At 44.4% G+C, this 25000-nt stretch overlaps 4 protein-coding genes across 7 annotated transcripts in view; 1 reads left to right on the forward strand and 3 right to left on the reverse strand.

Annotated features, from left to right (window-relative positions):
• The window catches only part of LOC310820976 (aldo-keto reductase-like), a 293751-nt gene that overhangs the window by 216023 nt on the left and 52728 nt on the right, over positions 1-25000 (forward strand). The window lies entirely within an intron of this gene.
• Positions 3654-5557, reverse strand: nhp2 (NHP2 ribonucleoprotein homolog (yeast)). Its single transcript, XM_083691046.1, has 4 exons — positions 5267-5557; positions 4967-5036; positions 4623-4728; positions 3654-4426 (listed from the first exon to the last, which is right to left on the reverse strand). Exons 1-4 carry the CDS (start codon positions 5424-5426, stop codon positions 4301-4303), a joined length of 462 nt encoding a protein of 153 aa, XP_083547172.1. The 5' UTR covers positions 5427-5557; the 3' UTR covers positions 3654-4300.
• grpel2 (GrpE-like 2, mitochondrial) lies at positions 7434-9266 on the reverse strand (the record flags this gene model as incomplete). The annotated part of the gene is made up of 4 exons (XM_083665229.1): positions 7434-7798; positions 7976-8057; positions 8257-8422; positions 9211-9266. The coding sequence occupies 4 exons, from the start codon at positions 9264-9266 to the stop codon at positions 7434-7436; spliced, it is 669 nt and encodes a 222-aa protein (XP_083521355.1).
• Positions 10151-25000, reverse strand: part of afap1l1b (actin filament associated protein 1-like 1b) — a 21424-nt gene continuing 6574 nt past the window's right edge. The window contains exons 1-19 of one of the 4 annotated variants that reach the window (XM_083692787.1): positions 23179-23314; positions 20470-20595; positions 19754-19837; positions 19393-19487; positions 19167-19278; positions 18881-18973; positions 17876-18147; positions 17526-17705; positions 17101-17196; positions 15933-16026; positions 15183-15338; positions 14620-14831; positions 14227-14372; positions 13946-14018; positions 12824-12935; positions 12241-12408; positions 11768-11973; positions 11323-11451; positions 10151-11052 (exon numbers count right to left, since the gene is read on the reverse strand). In XM_083692787.1, the coding sequence (XP_083548913.1) occupies positions 11026-11052; positions 11323-11451; positions 11768-11973; positions 12241-12408; positions 12824-12935; positions 13946-14018; positions 14227-14372; positions 14620-14831; positions 15183-15338; positions 15933-16026; positions 17101-17196; positions 17526-17705; positions 17876-18147; positions 18881-18973; positions 19167-19278; positions 19393-19487; positions 19754-19837; positions 20470-20595; positions 23179-23215 (2418 nt within the window). In that variant the 5' untranslated portion in view covers positions 23216-23314 and the 3' untranslated portion in view covers positions 10151-11025. Of the gene's footprint in view, positions 11053-11322; positions 11452-11767; positions 11974-12232; positions 12409-12823; positions 12939-13945; positions 14019-14226; positions 14373-14619; positions 14832-15182; positions 15339-15932; positions 16027-17100; positions 17197-17525; positions 17706-17875; positions 18148-18880; positions 18974-19166; positions 19279-19392; positions 19488-19753; positions 19838-20469; positions 20596-23178; positions 23315-25000 lie in introns of those variants that run through there. The other 3 variants (XM_083692786.1, XM_083692788.1, XM_083692789.1) reach the window with 3 other exon arrangements.

The raw sequence follows: 25000 nt of genomic DNA on the forward strand, positions 1-25000 counted from the left end.
CACCCCCATCACTCTTTCTCCTCCTCATCCTCCCCCCGCCAGCCCTACCTTTCCCCCTCGTCGTCCTCTGCCACCGAAGTGTGTTGTTGTGGCAACAAGGCCACCGGCAGCCTGCCACGTGTCCAATAGGAAGGGCATCCACACGTCCTTGAACCACCTCAACCACCAACAGTACGCCTCATCTGATGCCAAACACCATTTCAACTTCTCTTCAATTAAGACTGAAAGGCTTTTCCCCCTTTTTAGCTCTGAAATATTCAGATTTATTTTGCAGAACGCGAAGAAAATCTACTGTGTCAGTTTCAACAAACAAGATGTGACGTAGGCCAAAACTGAAATAGCAAAAACTACAACAGAGAGACATTCCAAGAACCTGATTAGGATTTAATAAAAACACTGATAGAGAGTATCTACACTCACCGAACACTTTATTAGGAACACTATACTAATACTGGGTAGGGCCTCCCTTTGCTCTCAAAACAGCCTCAATTCTTCGTGGCATTGATTCCACAAGATGCTAGAAACATTCCTTTGAGATTCTGGTCCATGATGACATGATTGCATCACGCAATTCCTGCAGGTGCACTTTCAAGCTGTGAATCTCCCGTTCTACCACATCCCAAAGGTGTTCTATTGGATTCAGATCCGGTGACTGGGAAGGCCACTGAAGAACACTGAATTCATTGTCATGTTCATGAAACCAGTTTGAGACGACTTTTGCTTTGTGACATGGTGCACTATCATGCTGGAAGTAGCCATTAGAAAATGGGTAAATTGTGGCCATGAAGAGACATGGTCAGCAACAATATTCAAATAGGCTGTGGCATTCAAGCGATGATTGGTATTAATGGGCCCAAAGTGTGTCAAGAAAACATTCCCCACACCATTACACCATCTCCACCATGAGAAGGTGTTCAGGTGTTCCTAATAAAGTGTTAATTGAGCGTATATGCTTTATCTGTTATTATGCCACAGATCTCTCTAGCCCTTACCTGAGGAAAAATGAGAACTGAACAATATCTAATCTACCCAGTCAGAAGCATGAAGATTTAGGTTTGCTACTCCCTGCATTGTGGACTAATCACTTCATATCAAGTAAAAACGTCAGTCAAAAAAACAATATCCACCATAATATCCACAATCCCAGAGAGGAGAAGAAAGTATCAAGATGCAAAAGTGTATCTCATTCTTTGTAAGCAAACATCCAGGTATTCTGCCTTTGGAAAAAAAAACTTTCCCTGTATAAATTTCAAGAAATATTCCTGAAAGGTACTCAATATGATCTTCATTGAGGGTTCCTCATAGCTGTGCAGTCTTCCTAACACCATTCTGCTATGATCAACTGAAACCCCTCTCTCTCCTGCTTTTATACATGATTTGGGGAAAATAAGAGCTAAAACACAACAAACACTGAGTATTGGTGGTTACTTCGGCTTGAAATATTTCAAATGTCAACAGAGAAAGAACAAGCAACATGAACCTGGGTCTGATGGGGAATGAGAGGGAAGAGTGGGGTACACACTGAGACTGTTGCTACAGCCAACACGCACAATGTTTCCTCATCAAATACTGAGCAACACAACCCTGATTCACCCTAATCACACAAAATAGTTTCTCTGAGAGTGAGAGAGAGAAAGAGAGAGAGAGCATTTGGTTTGTGAGAGATGTTCAGTTGAAGCACACAAAGCCCATACATAGTCTGTTGAGAGCTGTCCTGTAACTTTTAACCAATAGATAATAGGCTATAACCTGGAATAGAATGGCAGGTAAGACTGTGACTCCATGGATCCCTATTGAGAGTACCAACCGGACAGGACTCCAATGAAAACTGGCACAAACAGTTTTGCTGACACCCAGTGGAGGGATACCTACATGTATTTATATGGCACTTCTGCCACCCTGTGGTTGAATAAGGAAAAGCAATTTGGTAAACAACGGCGTTATTGCATAGGGATGACTTTGGAAGACGTCCCTGAAATGTTAAATTAAATAATTAGGGCTGGTAGGTAGTGATGGCAGTTTGACACTGAAGCTTCGATACGTGCTTCAAACACTGAACAACAATTCCATCGAAGCACTGCTTCAAAGCTTGCTTTGGTGCGAAAAAAATCATGTGACATATGACGTCCGAAGCAGCAACTGCTTCGTTGCCTGAATGAATCACATGACTGGTTCGCGGTCCAATCAGGTGATTCACTGGCACTGCCTCGTCTCGATTCTGACAGGTGATAGGTTGCGACAGTTTTGAATTTGAGTGCCTCAACACTTTATAACCGCTCTAAACAATGCACAATTTGTGGATTGTCGTAGTAGGTGCGTTGTTGCTGTTGACTTGTTGGTATTGCTTTTGTATTCTCTGAGTGTTCTTCTTGTAATCTTTGAGTGTTCCCCATCCCACATAATCACCCCCTGCCATAGTTACACAAACACACCCAACCTATGCCATATTTTCCCCAGCACTCTCTCCTCAATAACACAATACACACATTCATCAATCTTTATTTGTAAATAGAACATGATATTCAGTGTTAGTGTGTGTGTGCATCAAAGAATTTCATCAAAGCAAAGATACTGTATCAACGGCGAGGTAGAGCAGCTTGCCTTAAGCGGGTATCGAACTCGCAATCTTTCGCTTACAAAGCGGCCGCGCTAGCCACAACACCAAGAGAGGTAACTCCCTTGGCGGAGTTGCTAACGGGCCTTTCACAGGGTCGTTACAATACTTTAAATCCAAGGGTGATCAAAGCAAAGATGTTTCAGAACAAAAGATCTTTTCTACAAAAGTAAAGTAGTTTCTCCAACACTGCTCATTGAGGTGTGTGTGTGTGTGTTCGTGCGTGCGTGTAATTAAAAGCCTCCTGTCCACCAACTAGCCTGCCTAATTTGACTGCAGCCTTGCACTTCGCCGGGAGAGGTCACTGTAACTGAAGCTTCGAGTAATGAACCCATTTTCGAAACAATTGGCTCAAGTGGTTCAGTGCTTCACAAAAGCTTCATTTGCCCATCACTACTGGTAGGTGCATCAGTCAGGAGATGTCTAATATACCAACAGTGTCAGTCCTTCTCCACCTATCCATGTCTAGGTGCAGGAGAATTTCTTGACATCTTATTTAACTGGTAGTTCTATCCCACAGCACTAAAAGGACGATCTAGCCTCTTGTAGCATTTGGGAGCAACTGTGTGCTCACAAAGGTGATTTCTACTCAATGTATATAAAATTTGTATAAAATGTGAATATCAGTATACACATATGTACAGGGCCAAGTGAGAGTAACTGGCCCAGAGGAGGACATTTCTGGCCCAATATTATTAGTACACCGGGAAGGAAAGGATGGGCAGCCCTTTTTATCACAGGTCATAAATCAACTCGTTTTCATTTGCTGGGTGAATAAGTAGCATCTCTTATAATTAATCTCATCTCTAATTAAATTATTTAACTTACCATAAAAGGATCCATATTGTGAGCAACAAGAAATACATTGCAAGAAATCTGAGTCATTCTTCTCTGCACTGCTTTCACTTATAAATAACCAGCTGTTTTTTAGGTCAAAGCTTGAATGTCAAAGCAGGCTTTGGTGATCCATGTGTAAAATATTTTATTAACAGAAATGTATCCACCCTCCCCATGAGTAAAGAGTCTTTCAATCAGGTGGTACAAAACAAAAACAGGGTATTTATTGAATCAATATAGCATTGTATCTAATTTTCATTTTTGCACAACAGAATCAATGTATTTGTGTCAGTATGTGACAACTCAACTCAAGAAACCTGACTCAAAACATAATACCCCAGGGCCTTTACATTTTGAATTCTGGAAATAAAATGATCAAAGTAGCAGTTAAAAAACAAATAATACATAAAATCATATTTCTTGACATCAAAAGAATGTTTTCAAGCATTGCAGCATATTAGCTGTGCCATGTTGTTGTACAAAGCACACTACATAATATACAAACACATTATGCACTTAGATGTCACATACAGCTCTCTATATGATCTACCTCCATGGGTCCAAATCACTTGACATTTACAGTTAGAACTAAACCCAGTAGGGAAGACATGAATTGACAGCAGATTGCTGCTGTAAGGGCTATGGTCTTCAGACTGAGATTTACACAGCGATTAATACACCATGAAAACAATGGGATTGGTTCTTCGGCTGAAAACCTACAGATCATTCAACCACAGCCAGACATTCTTGGAGCGCCCATCCAAATTGAATGGGTATGCCACTCAGGTGTGCCTGCAAGTGAGGGTGTGTGTGTGTGTGTGGGTTAAGGGTTGATGGTGGAAGGGGTTTTTAGAGGGGCTTGGGCAGGGCAGACACCTCCTCCAGACATTCATCATAAGCCTCCTTGTAATCCTCATGGGACTTGATCATGATGACGCAGGTGGGCCTCTTGGAGCCAGCAGATGAGCCAAGGTCCTGGAGGAGAAAGAAGGCAGAGTTTAGGCCACTTGATAAGGTAGTAGCCAACATAACAAACCTATTCATCTCTTCCTTTTGAACAGATTACTTATGCCAAGCTTTAAAAGACGTAACATCAACCAGTAAAGAACTCATCGTTTGTCCAGCGTTCAAGCAATGGGTTCAGTTAGTGATTGGCAACAATGAGACTCACCACTTTTGAGGGGATGTAGGCATATGGCATACTCCTATCCTCACACATGATGGGCAGATGACAGTACACCTCGATGGGAAGAGTATCTCCAGCCATCACTACAATGCTGAAAAGGGAAGGAAAAATGCATGTTACAACAGGGTCTGTAGGCTTGCAAACAAGCAAATCCCCGCGACCACAAAAGACGTAGAATGATGCACTTGAGAATGTTACCTCGCTAGATTGAACATAGCTAACACACACACACACACACACACACACACACACACACACACACACACACACACACACGAAAGGCCTTGCCACCCAGCCAACAAGAAACCAGACTGCCACAATAGACTCACCCGGTCTCTCCTTTGTTGATGAACTTCTGGACTTCTTTCACTCCACGTCGTATTTGTTTTAGCTTGGATGCTGAAAAGGGCCAGTGTTGTAAATTAGGATAGTAACTGAGAGAATAAGCTTGGCCAAATCACATGGCCAAAATCTTTCTGCTCGCCAAAGACATGTGCTGCTAACAACATTGGCAAGCATGCTATACTTGCAATTCTAGCAAGACAGCAGGCATTATCTAAACAAAGATATTCAATAAACGTTATTTGAAAAATAATTAAGCTAATAGTTATTAGCTACCGTTAACTTACCCTTTTTCACTATTTTGTAGAGCTTTTTGCTGAGTTTACGAGAGGCTAGCGGCTGGGCGATTGGGTTGACGTTTGCGATCAGCTCTTGATACGACTTCCCATTCTCAGTCCCTGCAGCCTCCTCCTCGTTGATACTTTTATCCTTCTTTACTTTTGTCATATTTAATGATATAGCTAACGCAGATCGATTAAAAAAAAAAACGACTGTTTTTAGTTTGCTTGCTTGGCGGTAACTAGTAGCGTGATAGCTCCAAGAAAAAGTAACACACGTGCTAGCGCCGCAAAAGTAGTGACGCGCATCCGGCAAATGGTGCATTGACTATTTGACTCCCTCTGGTGTTCTAAGAGCAGTGCAAAAAGGTTCCATGCAATGGTTCTAGATACGTGTAATCATCAGCAAATCTAAAACTAAACTGTTAATATGCTTAACCCACCGTACACTCAATTCTAATAAGCACTTGACTCAAGAGTGGCGTCATCAATTGCGCAATACATTTATTAAGGCAAAGAACAGTGTAGTTGTCATATAGACAGAACAGTGGTAGTAGCTATGTGCACTGTGGTTGACCAGTAACAGGAGTAGAGGTCCAGCACTCTATCTGGACACATTAAGCATTAGACAAACAAGATAGTGCTGAACATACATTATATCTCTATAAAGTAATATAATATATGGCAATATATACACAAGGCAAATACATGACATTTATACTCAGGTCTCAAATTTAAAAAAATCATAACCTGTCTTCATATCATATCGTGCGTCATCTGTATAATCTGCTTCATCAATAATTCAAAAGACTTTTGATAGTGTTAAAAAGTGTGTTCTATAAATAATATTGAGAAGTGTATGAGAGATAATTCTTAAAAAATGTGCCCTCTATGAAAGAGAAGAGAAAAGAGCAGCAACTATTTCAACACTAGTTATTTGCAACACTAGTCATCAACTACATATCACATATACACACTGCTGAAAGCTCTTAGAGTAATAATACTAAATCCATATAATACATGACAACACATCCCAAACGTGTCAATGTCAAGATTTAACCTTGATAAGGTACCGTTACAGGTAACAGCATATACATTACATACCATCCCTCACATTCTTTCTCTGATTCTCTCAAATCTCAGAAACGTCATTCTTTCTTAATCACTTACATAAACACCCATGATTCAGGAGTGCACCATATCGGATGGCAAATGGAAAATGATTCAAAATTTGATTTGATTCAACACTTTCACAGTAACACGCACATCTATCCAAAAGTAAACACATTTTCACAATTTAAGTCCACTCATCATAATATAACAATACACTCAAATATGACATCTGCGAATGTCTGTAAACTACAAAATGTTAAGTGATTCAAAACTTATATGGGGGCCTGTATTTGTTGAACTTTAGCAAATACTCATACAAGCCCCCATATTGGATCACAGGGAAAAAAGGAATGGAAAACATAATCATTATATCAAATATACACTCACCGGCCACTTTATTAGGTACACCTTGCTAGTACTGGGTTGGACCCCCTTTTGTAGCCCATCTGCTTCAAGGTTCGACGTGTTGTGCATTCAGAGATGGTCTTCTGCATACATTGGTTGTAACGAGTGGTTATTTGAGTTACTGTTGCCTTTCTATCATCTCGAACCAGTCTGGCCATTCTCCTCTGACATCAACAAGGCATTTTCGCCCAGAGAACTGCCACTCACTGGATATTTTGTCTTTTTCGGACCATTCTCTGTAAACTCTAGAGATGGTTGTGTGTGAAAATCCCAGTAGATCAGCAGTTTCTGAAATACTCAGACGGGCATCTGGCACCAACAACCATGCCACGTTCAAAGTCACTTAAATCACCTTTCTTCCCCATTCTGATGCTCGGTTTGAACTTCAGCAGGTCATCTTGACCATGTCTACATGCCTAAATGCATTGAGTTGCTGCCATGTGATTGGCTGATTAGATATTTGCGTTACCGAGCAGTTGAACAGGTGTACCTAAGAAAGTGGCTGATGAGTGTATAACATTCATTTTGAGACACTATTGGAGCAACCCCCACAAAACAACTCTTTAGACACACTAAAGATTTGAAGACTCAATCCAAGAAGGTGCCAAACTGCCAATGATAGTCAGTACTAGGAACATTGGGCTAAGACGAGCGTGCCTTAGTCCTGCTCTTGCTTCATCACAGCGATGCCCACGTGGGCGTGGCGGATCGTGCGTCCGTGGAGCTTGTACCCGTCCTGCTTCACCACAGCGATGGTGCCAGGCTCCATGTGCTTAGCGGGGGTATGGCACACTATTTCATGCTGGTAGGGGTCGTATTTGGACCCCACAGGACTCATCTTCTTCAGGCCGTGCTTTGTGAAGACCCCCAGCAGCCTGTCGTGGACCAGGGCCAGGGATAGCCCCTGTGAGGCTGACACCCTCTGGCCACTGCTTTCCTCCTCCTTCTCTCCCTGCAGCTCTTCAGCCTTCTGCTCCAGCAGGTCTACTACTTCCACTAGGTCACGGCAGAAACTCTGGATCCCTGAAGGAGGGAGAGGGAGGGGGAGGGAAGGTTTACCATGTTAGTGCTGCATACAAAATATCAATATTCTACAACATGTATTTGGAGGCAGCAAATGTTGCAGTCTAAAAAGCTTTCTAGAAAGGACATGTACTCAGAGCCAGGTTAGGGAAATTGAAATAAAAACACCCCTCTCACCAAAAAGCTTGGCGTCCTCAACAAATTTCTGAGTTCGTCTTCGAACATTATCAGAGTCAGCCACAGCTCTTCTGTATCTCTCCTGCAACACAAGGCCATGCAGGTTAAACTGAATCATCCAGACACAAACAAATGTAAAGTCCTGTATAACAGAAATCACAAAAGAAAAACATGAACTGTCCCTTGACATAAAATCTGTCATGTTATGATTAAAATTGAAACCAAACCCAGGTATTATCACAAATCTTCCTCTAGATCCTGCGATTGGCTGAGTCTCCTACCGTTAGATCTCTGACCTGCTCCTCCAGCTTGCTGGCCCTTGTCTCCAGCATCTTCACATTGGTCATCACTGCATGGCTGGGGTCATCATCCGTGGGGTCATCCCCATCACACTCGTCACCTGTGCTCCGCTGCTTGGCTGCTGTGCTGTAGAGGCAAACCAAGGTCCTGGGCAGAAAATGTATAGAGGATGGAGAATGGGTTGTCATAGTGGAAATCCTAATGCTTGCAGCCAGTAAACACAAAAACATGTCAATGATAAGACAGGTTTATACTGATATGGTTATTTGATGACACATTGGGCTGTGTGTACAGTAGTACCAATCAAGCCTAAACTAAACCCCTTTACGTTCCCCTCATGCCACTTCCACATTCACATCTCCTGTCATGAAGGAATTTGGAGTTCAAACACAACTTCTTTCTGATCACCCTTTAAATCTCTACTTGTGAGGCTGTGTGGGAAATAGGTCATATATACTGTAACTCATACTAAAAACACTAAAACCCAGCATATGTGTGTATAATTGATAGTCATGCATGACTTTAAATTAATTCTTTCTTCTGTAATACAACAATTAGTACAAAGATGCATGAAAAAGTTGTTCACCCTAAAAAACTACACAGTAAGGCATACACTAAGTTGTACATGACATGGATTGCTCATCTCACATGCTTGCATTCCTCTCATCCAAATAATAAACAGACCGTAAACACAACTTTTCTAATTGCTGTGTATGCAGTGTTCATGAGGCAGGACCAATGATATATACCATCAGTGGGCAGGATAAGTGTGCAGCTAGACTGTCTAGACCTGTGTTACCTAGCATTAGCTAGCTAGTTAGAACCTGGCAGGCAGGGGCACAGTAGGAGTGTTTCAACCAGCAGCACCGCGTTTGTTGCTCTCTTTAGCAATATACAACAAGCTAGAAAAGTACTGATGGTATACGCTAACTCACCTGTAATCATATGTTTTCAAATATCTCCGAGCCGAGATAATACAACGTATGGCCATGATTCTGAAACTACGTTCCACACCAATGGTTACATCAGTCTTAGATAGTCCGCCCCGGCCTAACAAGGCAGGCGTATCCTTGGCCTTGGCCAATCGCTGCCTACGATTCTGGACCTTGACCATAACTTGACCCCTTTAGTAAAGGTGGTCTAACATCAAGGCGGTGCCCAAAATTATCTCAAGGATTCATTCTTAAATTGAATATAATATATTTACTACTGAACAGTGTGACACAGGACCTGTGTGTGTGTGTGTGTGTGTGTGTGTGTGTGTGTGTGTGTGTGTGTGCAAATTGCAGGCATCCCAAAGGAAAAAAATTATGTCATCTTTGATGTCATTGTAATGCTTTATTGTGAACCCAAATAAAGTCAAATGTGTGTGTGTGTGTGTGTGTTTTGCAGTGGCTTGGTGGTAGTTAAACTAAATTCAGATCTTTGAACTTTTTTGTTGTGGTTGCCATTTAGCAGTGTAGTGAGCTACTGCACTACTTACTACACCCCCCCCCCCCACACACACACACACATTTTCTTTTTCCAGCCCTTGAACTTCAAATGTCCCAACTATTTATATGCACTGCTTCCTGTCTCTCCACTTTGCTCCACCTCACCTGTTTTTATCTTTCAGTGATATCAGAGCGTTTCAGCTGTGCAGACTAGTCATCTTTCAGTAACTCACGAGTGTTGAATTAGTTTTGATGTGGTGAACTACTTTCAAAGAAGCTTTAGTTTAACAAACTATTTTTCTCAAGGGTAGCTTCAGTGTTGTTCAACTTCTTTCCTTGTAAAGTAATTGGTAATTTAGTAATTTAACACATTTTCAGAGTGTGTGTATGGAGAGGAAAGGGGTAAGTGGAAAATAAATAGGCAGACATCAATTTCAATGAACAGCTTTTACAGTATATACAAATAGAAAATGACATAGTAAAGTGCAAAAGTCATCCAATTATATTCAATTATATTATAAGAGGCTCATATTACAGTGAGAAACAGTGTGAGTGAATTACATAAACCTATTAAGGAAACATCTTTGTTAATGGACATAATTAGTCTCACATGTCAACAATTTGTTCTCTACATACAGGTGTCATATTATGGTGGCATTTTCTGTCTGTTTCCAGATCTGGAATCTGCTTATTAGTGTTCCATACACTTTGAGAAAGGTCTCCCACTCCCACTCTTATAATCTTTACAACATACTCTTTCCCTTTGTCATCCTTTCTTACATCTTTACACAACGTCTTTGCACAAGTCCTACGCAGGTTTAACTGAAACTTGAACTGAAGTCCTACGCAGTCATATTGCACTTACCAAGTCCAATGCAAATCTCTCTGCTCTCAACATCTCAAGTACACGACTCAGAGGGAGTCCTGCGTGGACTGTATGCCTATGGAGTCCCCAGAACCTTTCTTCCCACCTCTTATTACAATATCACATGCAACACAAGCAAATACGGAATCACAAAACAAGTGTAATGCTAGAAGGCATTTGAAGTGTTTCCTATTTGTGATGGAGTTTTGAATGGCGTTCCTCCAGAATTCTAGTTGCAGTGCTTTGTCTTTGCCTGTCATGTCTCTGAAAGGAGTTGAGTTTCCAGGTCCGTTCATGGATGTGCAGACAGAGACAAGGGGAGAAGAGAAGGTGAGGAAAATGTGTCTCCACTTTGCTGCCAGTCATCCTCCTCCATCTCTTTGTCTTTCAAACCCCAGCACCAACATGTTCCAAGGGAACCACAGTCTCAGACCGTCAGGGGCAGTGTCTCTTTAAGTCCCCTTCTTAGACTCCCATTCCTGAAAACCAGGACATCAGCATAAAGGAAATTATTATATTATATTATATTATTTTATTTATTTCTTTTTACAAATATGTATAACACATGTTGTAGTATGATATCTCAGACCCATCTTACTGTATTACTGTAAAAGATACCTATTTTGCTAATTAAAGGTTGCTGTCAAAGAACGTCTGTGATCTGTGGATTTTAATAATGAACATTGATAATGTCTTCAGATACATGTTAGTTTGACCTTTGGTCTTGCGTGACAACTACAGTATTGTACCTTGGCTTTCTGCATGACGTTCCCCCTGGTTGATGCGTACATGGATGGGGGGCGCTTTCGCATCTCAGCAGCACAGTTCACTGGCATGGACGCCTCAATGTAGACATTCTCAACCTTAATGCTCTGCACCTGGACACATGAGAGAAGAGACATTATGAATATTCTTTGCTGGGTTAAAACTGTTTTACGCGCACAGTACTCAGGGGAGGCTGGTGGAGGTAGAAATCGGAGGACGGGCTCATTATTATGCATGAAATGGAATGAGGAATGGTATCAAACTCGTGTTCTCCCTTTCAGTGGATATTCTACACTGAACATGGTCTGTAGTACTATTTTACTATGTCATTAATACATTGTATACTATCATTAATACTATCATTAATACATTGAACAGAACAGAGGTAACTCTTTGAGATGTAGGAGGAGCAGTGACTGGGACAGGTACCTTGCTGGTGGGTTTGCTGGGAGGTTTGCTGGGTGGTTTGCTGTCTGTGGGTGGTCCTATCACTCCTCCGGCCAGCGACTTCTTCAGGTTTTCCTTCACCTGGGTCAGACGGAGCTCCAGGTCCACGCGCTCGCCCTCCTTCCCCCTGCAGCTCTCCTCCAGCTGGGCCAGACACTTCTCCAGACCCGCCTGCTGCTTACCTGGTGCTGGGAACAGCCACAGTCACGCACACATTACCTTAGGCTCCAAGGGATGAATTGTGATACTGTTACAAAGCAGTAGGTGGCGCCAGTAAACCATGCCATAAACACATTGGCTTGATAATGCAACTTTGGTATGCGTGTGTGTATGTGTGTGTGTGTATGTGTGTGTGTGTATGTGTGTGTGTGTGTGAGAGAGAGAAAAACAAGGACCATAAATGAGTTAATGTAGTGTTTTGTGTGTGTTTTTATAAAAGCTGTTGACTCTTTTACCTGTAGCATTCTTCAGCTCCTCCTTCACCTCTCGTCTCTCCTTGCGTAATAACAGCAGGGCGTTCTTGATGAGCTCTCTCTCCTTCTCCAGCTCCTCCTTCTCCTTTAGGTACCTCCGTGCATCCTCCTCGGCTCTGGTCTTACCATACTTCGCATACTGATTCGCATCTAACACACAACAACAACAACAACAACAATTCAGCACAGACAGCACATTCAGAGTGGCCAATATCTTTGATTTCAAAAATACTCTTTCATACTCTAAACAACTATGACACACTCGTCACTTTCTGTCTAACACAGTGGAGGCTGGTGGAGGTAGAAATCGGAGGACGGGCTCATTGTAATGCATGGAACGGAATAAGGAATGATAGCAAACACATTCCATGCATTACAATGAGCTCGTCCTCTGATTTCTACCTCCACCAGACTCCATAACTCATAACTCCTGGTCTAACATCATCACATAAAGATCACATAACAGTACTGCTGTGTCTACAATTAAGATAACCATAGCCTTGGCTCAGCCACTGGGGACTGTTTTGTCTTTCTTTGGTGTTGGATGGCGACCTACTGGACTTACTGGAGCCATGTCTCTGGACGCTGACCTGGTGCTCCACCTTCTGTGTGTCTCTGCTGGAGAAGGAAGAGTTGCGTTTTACCTGAGAACCTGGTCTGGGCTCTGTCTCCTCCTGCTGCTGGGGAGGAGAGAGGAGGGATGGAGAGAGAGAGGGGGGAGGCAGGGGGGAGGCAGGGGGAGGGAAGGTTAGACAGGGCAGGGGAAGAATAAATAGAGCAAAGGGAAGAACAACAGATGAGACGTGTCAGACTAATATGTGCATGGTAGTGTTGCAAAATTTCTTGGAATTTGTTTCTGAGAATCTAGACCTCAAGTTGCTAAACAAGCTAACCTCTTAAAGTGGAACAAACAGTCAGAGTCTTTAACTGGAAATTGAGAAACGCACAACAAATAAAAACTACCACAGTAAAGTAATGAAAGCTACATTTGTATTCATGTTGGGTGGTAGGAAAGACTTGACACAGCATGGCTGGGTATTATTTTCATCTTTCATCTTTCCCCTCAAAGAGACATTTCCCAGAAGGGTTTCCCAAATACCAGAGGGCTGATTTCTCTCCTGCTAACACACAGCTCCAAACTGTTGTGGATCCAGCTCTGCACCAGAACTCATCCCTGGAGCTCTCTCTAACCTCCCACATATGCTCAGAGGAGGCTCAGAGCTTTCAGCTTTCACACAGCCCTCATATTAAACACACCCTGACTCCTACTCCCTAGTCCTGTAGGGACATACGATGGGAGGAGGAAAACAAGAGATAATTCATCAACCTTAGGAGGACTCCAGCTGCATTTCTGGGTGTGAGCACACAACAACACACACTGCACACACACACACACACACACACACACACACACACACACACACACACACACACACACATACACACACACATACAGTCACTGAATTAACAGTAAATTTTGACCACAGGATGCCTGGCTTTCTGCAAGAGATTAGGGGTTGTTGCTGTAAGTAGTTGACATATGACTGACTCATTTGACTGACTCAAACTGATTTGTTGATGCTGTTTGATTAACCTGTTTTCCTTGAAAGTGTGTCGTAATGATGCTGTGTCATAATATATGAGTGGACTAGTTAAAACATGTTTCCGGCTCCTTCTCCCTCCTTACCAACACGCTCTCATAGGGAACCTCGTCGTAGGTCCTGGAGTCTGTGGAGGCGCTGCTGGAGGAAGTCGCCCACCTGAGAGAAAAGAAGAAGAAGAGAGAGGTGTAAAAACCCACCACGATTTCTGAATTCCAAACCCCCTCCTGATCTAATGGACAGATGTAAGCAATCTGGCAAAATAGCCAATCGGAGAGCGAGAATACAATATCTATACAATCACCTCCAAATACAGCATGTGTTTTCCTTTATTTGTAATTGATTGAACTGTGGGCGTCAGACTCACAGGAAGGAGTGTCTGGCTGCATCCTGGATGTTAGAGATGGTTTCCACGTCTACGTAGTCATAGTGCAGGGCCTCTGGGGTGGTGGCACAGCCTGACTCTGCCAGGAGGACCCCCAGCCAACGACCCATCTCCTCAGAACAGCTGGCCTGGTGGACATACACACACACACACACACACACACACACACACACACACACACACACACACACACACACACACACACACACATCTTTTTAATTTCTCTTACGCATGCATAATTAACCTCCTGTACGTCTTGAATGTTCCATGTATGACTTTCATGTTCTATGTAAGAGGAGTTACAACTTTACATGAAGTTGATTGATTGATTGATTGGGATTGATCGTCACATACTGGCATACCCTACGCACGTACCTCCAAGGCCGCCACTTCGTTGCCCTCCTGCAGGATGCGGAAGGCGAAGGGGTGTTTGGGCCCCAACCCCGGGACCACCTCAGCCCCGTGGAGGGCCACAGCGTTGACATGGGTGCGCAGGTCGGCCCTGTCTTTGTGCAGGTATAGAGTACCAGACCTCACACAGCACCATCTCTCCCTCCAGCACTGGGACACCAGCACGTTCAGATAGCCTGAGGAGTAGAGAGAGAGTAACACATACTCTCAGTATTCAACACGCTCACTGTAGCCTTTTACCACAAAGGAAATTGGCAGTAATAGTAACAGGGTGAAAATGTAAGAAAGCATGAAACTGTGGTTAGAACCACAGTAGTAAGTGACCTTGAATACCAGGGACTGTATGCACAGGAAATAATGTATATTCAGCATAGAGGGGACATATAGTATTTAATATTTTCATATGCTTATTGATTGTAAAGCACTTTAAGCTGCAAAACTTGTATGGGAGGTGCTATGAAAATACAGTTTATCATCATCATTATTATCGTCATGATCAAAAAGTGACATTAGTGTTCTGTCCTCACCACAGCGAGGGTTGTCGTCATGGTAGGAGCCGGAGAGGGTGTCTCCAGGGAGGGGAGGTTTCTTCTTAGAGAAGCTGATGATCCTGTTGATCTTCCGTCCTGCTGCTCTGCTCATGGACCCCGTCAGCTCCGAGAACGCCCCCCTCTTCCCCTTCCCTATAGACAAACACACCTGAATCAGCACCACGAGCAAAGAGCAACAAGGACAGCTTCAAGGAAACTATTGTATTCATGAGCAAGAGTCTGTTTTAGTTGAATGGATTTGTTTTTGTTTGAGTTGTGAGGAACTCTGAACTGGACACTGGCAGACACATTTAGTTCAGTGCTTCTGAAAACGTTGTTTTGAAAAATTTAGTTTTTTTTAAGTGTCTTCCAGTCTGTTGACCAGGTGCAACTCTCTGCTTTGTGGTCATCCTATGATGTCATCAGTGTGAGACAATAGCAGGAAAGGTGCAGGAAGGAAGGATGTATCTGGTCCGGGCTTCACTTCCTGTCTTTCATGTGCCTTTTGGTAAACCTCTCTGCAGGAGTCAGTGAGTCCTCACAGCTTCAATACACAACACAAACTCTCTGTAAGTAAGGTTCAAATGTCTTTACATCTTAATGAATCCTTAATTAGTCTAGAACACAATTTCACAATCTAGAGTGAGTCTATCAGAGTGCAGAAAAGTGAATATAAAGCTACAGTATCGACTGCTGAGTCCAGACAATGAGGGCAGTCTGGTAGACTCAGGCATATTGGATCCTAACCTTGGTCACCGTTCTCCTTGACGACACCAGAAGACACGATGTCACCAGTGACTGCACTGTCAGAGTCTGAGGTGTGCTTGTCAGCTGACAGTAACTAGGAGAGAGAAAAGTAGATTAGTGGGGGAAACCCGGACATTCAGTACACAAACACACACACACGCACGCACGCACGCACGCACACACCCAGACACACACACACACGCACCCAGACACACACACACACACACACACACACACACACACACACACACACACACACACACACACACACACACACACACACACACACACACACACACACACACACACATACATACACACACACACACAAATACACACATGGTGGCACACTGCCTGAAAAAACATGACCCGTCTCAGAATAATGCTGAAATGGGTCATGGGTTTCACAGTCTGTCTTTCTAATTGCATAGCTCTCTGTTTCTCAGGATAGACTTTCTGTCCTTATTGCTAAACCTTTTCAACTTTGTTTTCATCAGAGTCAGCAAGCACTACAACACCATGACCCCCACCTTCCATCCCCCCACCCCCCTGATTGAGTGTTAACACTGTGTCAACAGAGCATCAATTAACTGATAACGATCAGACAGCCTGACAAGGGGGGTTGTCTGTCTGTCTGTCTGTCTGTCTGTCTGTCTGTCTGTCTGTCTGTGTGTCCGTCTCCCACGTCTGTCAGAATAGTGTTTTCCCTCAGTCTGGGTATTCCACTGTGCTAATGGCTGTGCTGATGCTGATGAACGTGGATGTGAAATATAGCTTATGAAAACACGCAGAGAGGGCCTGAGTCGGTTAGAGTTAACTAGGAACAACATGGGCATTCTGCAGACACTGAGGCCTGGGGAGTGTTAGGGTGTAGGGGACAGGTTCTGGGGAATGTTGGGTAGTTGGGGCTGGGGAATGTTGGGGTGGGGGGACTGGGGAGTGTTTGGGCTGGGGAGTGTTAGATTGGGGTATAGCAGCTTTGTGTGTGTGTGTGTGTGTGGGGGGGGGGGGGTCACTGACATGTAGACCCACCTTCTCCAATTCTATTTTCCTCTACAATTAACAATGTCTACATTTATAGGCGGAAACATGTCCTGAAGTTGTTATTACAGTAATGACAGTGTTAGGTATTTGTGTAACTGGATGTAAAGAGTTAAATTCGAACCACCTTGTCCAGCTCAATCTTCCTCTGGATCATAGGAGAGGAGGAGCCCTCCAGCCCTTCACTGCTGCTGGCCGCCTGACTACCAACCTCCCTGATCACCTGAACACAGGAGCACAAACAGAGTCACTACAGGTGACTATAGGTGGAATACGATACAAACTCTGAAAAGGCCTGTGATTGAGCATCCTCATCCAATTAGGCAAGAAAGGGAGAAAAAGAAAGTAAAGAAGGGAAAGAGGGAGGAAGAAAGGAAGGAAGGAAGGACGGAAGGAAGAAAGGTAAGGAGGGAGGGAGGGAGGGAGAGTGGGAGGAAGGAAGGAAGGAAGGAAGAAAGGGAGGAAGGGAAGGAGGGAGGAAGGGAGAAAGGAAGGAAGGAAGGGAGGGAGGCAGGACAGGAAGAGAAGAGCCATGGTGTGGAGGTAGATAACCTTGAGCCAGCGTTCGGCCTGCTCCTTGCTCTGAACGGCCAGGACTAAGGCCTCTCCCCCGGGCAGAGAGAACCGCAGCTCATGCTTCTTCCTGCGCCCGTCTTTGGGCACGTAGATGACGTTACACAGGTTCAGGGGCAGCTCAATGTGAGGATTGCTGTCCTTGATGCTCTTGTAACACTGCAGAAGAAGACAAAACAAACGTCGGTGGAACTTTTTTTCCATGATGAGTCGCATAGCATGACATCAAATTAGAAATTCATTCATTCATTCTTTATCGTCCTTCATTGTTCATTCATTCATTTCTATGATTCTATTCTACAAGAGACAAGGAGTATCAGTCGCCCCACCTGTAACCTGTTGTCACGGACGACCGTCAGCTGCTTGGCCCATTGGCCGAAGCGTTTCTTGCGCAGCAGGAAGGCACAGATGTGACAGTCCTTCATGGGACCGACTTTGTTCTCCTCTGTCTGCCACCGCCGAGTCCTGTCCCTGTCTGCGCCTCTCTCTGTGTCTCTGTCTGCATCCCTGTCTCTGACCCTGTCTCTGCCATGGGACTTCCCCTCCTCATCTTCTTCATCGTACGACTCATACGAGCTGCTCAGGGCATCTGAATCATTGTCTACAGAAACACAAGGTGACATAGATCATGGATAACAGGTATTAACATATAACAGATATTAATAACACAAAGCTCCTCTTCCCTTTGCTTTTCATTATTATCAAATAAAGGCCTTGTTGAAATACTGTCTTATTTCTTGTGTGTGTGGACCGTGCTCTCACCTAATCCTCCTCAACTCGCAACATAGTAATATAATATATACGTAGCCAAGGACAAATGAATTTCCACAGCTTGTGTAGTACTATACATTTTACATTTACATTTTAGACATTTAGCAGATGCCTTTATCCAAAGCAACTTACAACAGTAAACATTTGTAAGTGAATCATCTATACATCAGTCATCATAAGAAAAACAAATCTATGCTAGGACCAGAGGCTATCAGCGGTCACAATGCTAGAAGAAGGAAGGATTAATTATTATTATTATTATTATTATTATTATTTTTCCGTTTTTCTTTATTTACAGTAGAGAAACTGTACAGGGGGGTAGTGGGGATGAACAGGTCTTTAGGAAGGACAGTCAAGATGAAGAGATGGGTCGGAAGATAGGTAGTGACTCTGCAGTCCTGACAGCAGTGGGAAACTCGTTCCACCACTGGGGCGCCAGGACAGTTATTCGTAGAGGCGGTGGTGCCAGGCGGCCAGCCAAGGTGGACGAACGGAGTGATCAGGCAGGGGTTTGAGGGCTGACCATTGCTTGACCAAGTATACTATACAGATGCCATACTCACAGGAGTTCTTGCGTGGGCCGTTGAGTCGTGTGATGGGGTAGTTGTTATCAGCATCTTCATAATAGGCATCTTCAATGGAAGGACTTGAGCTGTCTACAGCAGAACAGAGAGCAGGAGAGAGGGGGGGAATGTTAGCTATCTACAGAGAGAGAGAGAGAGAGAAAGAGAGAGACAGAGAGAGAGAGAGAGAGGGGCAGACAGACAGACAGACAGACAGACAGACAGACAGACAGACAGCTAAATACAAAGAGAGAGGGAGAGAGAGAAAGAGAGAGAATCTACTGACTGCGTGTGGTGATGTACTGGGGGACGGTGCCAGGGTCCAGGGGCACTGCCTCCTCATAGTAGTCCTCTGGAATGGGCGTGGCTGGCAGAGGAGGGGGTGTATCTGTGGGACTCTGAGGAGAAATCATAATAAGGAACCACTTTTAATGTCAAAAAATACAATTAGAAATAATTGACTAATTTACTGAGTTATCATGGCGTTTATTTCGTAGACGAGTCTCTCTTACAGATTTTGAAGGAGGTATTTTAGAGCCGTCCTCCTCTACAGGCTCCTTCAGCTCCTCAGGGGACTGGGAGTCTCTGAGCTCATGCAAGTCACAATCTGTTGAAACAGAACATCAAAGAGTCCCAATCATATTATTGATCTAAATTATATTACATTAAAGTAAAGGGTTGTATATCTTGTATATATATTGAGCATGACTGGAATGCACCTTTTAACCAATCAGATTGTGCCAGTCATAGTTGCCAGATCTAACCATTTAACTGTATAATGCTTATCCATATCAGGGATATCTTAAAACAGACTGTGGTTAGTTATGACTGTAAAATCACTATCTCCAGGGTTTGATATGATCATGAACTCACCGAATTCCTCAAACAGGGATGCCACAAAGCTGGTGCCATTTCCAAACAGAGACGTGTTCATGTAAATGAAGTCTGATCCGTTCACTGTCGCAGAGAGAAGAACAGGTCAGGGCTTGTGTTAACGATGTTCACAACCTCATGTTGCAAACAGAGAAGAGGGCTTTTACCTTTACTCTCAACACATCATAGGGCATTCATGAAACTGCATTCCTACATTCAACAGCAGTACATTTGACTGAATGGGAGGAGGGTGAGCGCCTTGACTGCCTGCATCTCATCTAACTTTTACCTGTTTCTGGTCACCCTCAGAGAGAGGGGTCAAACCAGGAGAAATGCTCCACCCCCTCCCTCTTCATCTCTCTCTCCCCCTTCCTCCCTCCTTCTCTTTCTCTCTCCCCCTCCCTCCCTCTCTCTCTCCCCCCCCTCCCTCCCTCTCCCCATTCCTCCCCCTCTCTCTTCCCCTCTCTCCTCTCCCTCCCTCTCTCTCCCCCTCCCTCCCTCCTTCCCCCTCTCTCCCCCTCCCTCCCTCTCCCTCTCTCTCCTCCTCTCCCTCCCCCCTCCCTCCCTCCCTCTCTCCTCTCCCTCCCTCTCCCTCCCCCTCTCTCTCCCCCTCCCTCCCCCTCTCTCCCCCTCCCTCCCTCCCACCCTCCTTCCCTCTCCCTCTCTCTCCTCCTCTCCCTCCCTCCCTCCCTCCTCCTCTCTCCCCTCTCCCTCACCTGATGGTTGTAGCTGTCCCAGCAGGCTCCTGACCGTGCTCATCTTCTCGGCCGTGGCCGTGCTCACACTCTCATGTTCCAGCAGCTTTAGCAAGACGTTCAGCTCGCTCACCAGGTGCTCCATCGCTACGGGCAACCACAACAACAACAACAACAAAATTATAGGTTATGTTTATAAAGCTGAATACACGACAAAATGACTTTACACCTTCTAGTCTGATGGTTCCTTACACTGAAAGTAGTCCATGGGGCAGGAGAAACTGTAATCCATGGTTCAGAGTTAAATAACCACTTTTCATTTCAGCTAACATTAGCTAACTTTGACTCTTGAACTTTGACTCTTGATAACACTCACTCCCACTGATTTTGTGATAAAAGTGACTAAAGTCAGCAGAAGTTAGTAGTGGACTACTTTCAGGGTAAGGACATGACAGTATATTCCAACCAACAATCAGACAATGAACATGTTGAGGTCTTCCTCATGAGTCAACTCCCATACAGTCTATGGTCAAGGCTGACAACAACCATGGCTATGGTGGAATAGAGGCCTTCTGCCATGATAGTTAACACCAGACATCTGGATATTGGATCCGTAGCTGGAAGAGCAGAGCCAAAATAATAATTATACAATGTGAGGTCCTGAAGGCTTGGGCCTAATGCAATAAACAGGTGTGATAGAGTTTCATCTGCCTGTGTCAGAGACACGACCCTTCAGCAGTGTGCAGGAAGAAGAGGTGGCCCACTTTGGGGATTATTACACAAGAATGTTTTCCTCATCGGAACCTCAACATCTCCATCTGGCATCGTGGGAGGGGTCAGTCCCAGCACACACACACACACGCGCACACACGCACACTCACACACGTGCACACGCACACCCCCACCACCATCACCACCACCACCAGTGAAAGCAGCAGATCAGTGCAGAGAAACATCTGTTGAATAAGTAACCGTGGTGATCAGTTCTGGTTCTCCATGGATGAGAGGCTCCACATGGCTGTTATCTTTTCTCTACTGGGGGGATGGGGGGGGGCATGCCTGAGCTGATAGGAGAGGAAATACTGGGATCTAGTATCAGGCACTGACCTAGAGTGTCACACACACACACACACACACACACACACACACACACACACACACACACACACACACACACACACACACACACACACACACACACGGACACGGACACATGAACACACACACACACTGCGGGTAGGGAAAGCACAGACACAGAAAGCCCTCACGGTGCAGATAGTGATCTCTCCAGACTAGCTACCTGTTTTTCCTCCAGGTCCACAGATGTGAGAGATGTGATGTTATTCCTGGTGGAGGGTAATCACTTCAATATGGGACTGTTTCTCTAGCACTGAAGGTTGTTGTTCTATCTTTCCTTGTACCAGATCAAACAACCTGTCGGTTTCACTGTTTACCCCCCCTCCCACTAGACCTCCACGTTCTTTTAGACAAACAAACTCAACAGCTTCAAAGAGTAGACCCTGAAGTGCACGTTGAGCAAACCTCTTCATGTGGATACAGGCATAATTGTACGGTTCAGTTTGCGTAGTCATATTTTCCCTGAAATCCAGTCAGAAACTGTCTACTGGTTTACCTTTATGCATTACCAGCAGTTACACCATAACACCACAGACCCTTAGTACGGAGATGAGTGTAAACACCATCAGCAGAAAACATGACCACTGTGTTTGTGTATGTTTTTTTTTTTAATAACTGACTGAAAATACTGTAATCCAGGAAGAGAGGTAGCTAGTTTAGAGGTGCCATAACGTCTAGGGTGGTCAGAATGTTTGTTTAGATCCAAAGGTTGCCCGGACAACTGATTTAGGACAAGAAACACGAAGGTATGGCCATACAAAGGACACAAAAGGAACCTTATTAAATTAACATGACAAAACTCCAGCAGGTGACAACTGGAGCTGTCATAGAAATCTCTTTGTGTCACTGAGACTCCTAAAAATGAACTGAAGTGAAGAACACTAGAGAGATTGACTGAACTGAAGTATGTTTTAGTAGACCTTTAAAACAACAAGAAAAACACCATCTATGGGGTCTGCATAATAAACCAAGCACAGCCATGCAGGAAAACATGGAACGTATCAAGATGTGTAATAGATATCCCTCTATAAATAAATGCCCCCGACTGAATGAATGGACAAGGAAAGGAAATTGGCCCTATCAAAACATAGTAAACTGAAAAGTGAGTCTGAAAAGTTGTCAGAGAAAAAGTCTAAAAAGTTCCTCCATCCACAGGATGTAATGGTTTACAGTGGGACAATAGACCACCAGTCTCAACACATGAAGTAGGACCACAACACACAACTGTCTCTAATCCCAATGTTCCACCCCTGAGCCTAGGACAAACACAGCCCACAGAGAGACCACTGAGTAGAGGAGGGGAGGCTGGTGGAGGTAGAAATCGGGGGACGGGCTCATTGTAATGCACAGAACGGAATGAGGAATGGTATCAAACATGCGAATGGTACCAAATATGTGTGTTTGATACCATTCCTCATTCCGTTCCATGCATTACAATGAGCCCGTCCTCCGATTTCTACCTCCACCAGCCTCCACTGTGTGTGTGTGTGTGTGTGTGTGTGTGTGAGAGAGAGAGAGAGAGAGAGGGAGAGACAATACAGGCCTGCCAAGACAGTAAAACCAGCCAGCCAAATTCAGTGTGGTGGTGCTTACCGGCCTCAACAGCTGAAGAGGAAGAGAAGCCCACCATTTTCCCAAAAAAGATCCGGTGAGAGATTGTGTGGTGATCTAGCCATCAGCTGTGCATGTCTTCTGTCAGTGTGGTGGCCGAGGTCTATAAACACATACTAGCGAGGCTGAGGTGTCACTCTTTCTCTCTCCTCTCTCTCTCTCTCTCCTTCACCCTCGCTGGATCAGTCCCTCCCTAGCTCTCCTGCTCTGGTACTATGGTATCTGGTATCTAGAGGGTTGGGCTCAAAGAATTCACTCTCTCTCTCCTGCTGTTACTCCCCCCTCTTTTACTCTCCCTTTCCTCTATCCCTCCCTTTTCTAGCCCCTATCTCTCTCTCTCTCTCTCTCTCTCTCTCTCTCTCTCTGACTTATATACACAATCTGTGATTTAAATCTACACTCCTCTTTGAGGAATTCAACTTCCGAGTATTGAATGGTGGGAACTAAACCACGACCACTCTAAGCCTCTTAAATGAACGTGAGAAAAGGAGATAGTTGGAACTCAGGGATTCTCTGAGAGAAATTGCGTGTGATCGAGATTGTGTGATGATGCGTGGGGTAAATGACAAATCACTGAGAAATATCAAAGAAACCACACAATGAATGTCTCATGACTCTGTCACTGAAGGTTTCCATTCAACAGGAATAGTTAGGGTTGGGCTCTTCCCCTCCAACAGGGATATCCGCTGTGTGTGTGTGTGTGTGGAGGGTGGAGGCTCTTCCTAGTAGGGATATCTAGTCTGTGTGTGTGTGTGTGTGTGTGTGTGTCTGCACGTCTGTGTGTGTGTGTGTGTGTTTGAGTGTGTGTGTGTAAAGCCTGCTCCAGTGACCTTGACACAGCTCCAGTCTCTGTACTCCCTCCACTGACACACTCTCATATGTCCTCAGTGCTCAAGGTGGAGACACAAGGAAACCATGGTGACCCCCGCAGCCCTGAGCCCACAGACCCACACAGTCACATACCAGCTGCCAAGGCACAGCTAGCAACTCACAGCAGGATAGGACTTCCTTCTTCTCTTCTAGACTCTCAACGCTCAGACCACAGGAGGCTGGTGGAGGTAGAAATCAGAGGACGGGCTCTTTGTAGTGCATGGAACGGAATGAGGAATGGTATCAAACACACATTTCATTCCATGCATTACAATGAGCCCATCCTCCGATTTCTACCCCTACCAGCCTCCACTGACTCAGACATTCCACAGACTGGAGCTTCATGTGTATATATGAATCAGCATGACAAATCCTGGGATCTCTTTGCAATAAGACTTTGCAGTAAAGTGCGTTAGCGATGACATATATGACTATGGCTGAGTGTACGCTTAAAGAGACACTATGTAACAGTGTGAAATTAATGGCTGCATATCTCATTTCAATATGAGCAGATTCCATTTAGTTAATTCATGAGACCTCTGAGGGTCAGCAGATTGTTTCCAGAGAGAAGGCTTTCCTTCCGCCCTGAAAGAAGGACATGGAGCCAAACAAAAGAGAAAAACCAATAACTCTGGTGTGTGTGTGTGTGTGTGTGTGTGTGTGTGTGTGTGTGTGTGTGTGAGAGAGAGAGAGAGAGATGGAGAGGGAGAGAAAGAGAGGTAGAGAGAGGGAGAGAGAGAGAGGTAGAGAGAGAGAGAGAGAGTGAGAAAGAAGGGTAGAGAGAGAAATAGAGAGAGAGAGACAGAGAGAGAGAGAGAGAGAGAGACAGACAGACAGACAGACAGACAGACAGACAGACAGACAGACAGAGACAGAGAGGAACAGAGTGAGAGGGAGATTGGACAGCCAGGCTTGGATGTGAATGTGTGTGTGT

Source organism: Argentina silus (assembly GCF_951799395.1).
Source record: "Argentina silus genome assembly, chromosome: 2".
In the NCBI taxonomy this organism is placed as follows: domain Eukaryota; kingdom Metazoa; phylum Chordata; class Actinopteri; order Argentiniformes; family Argentinidae; genus Argentina; species Argentina silus.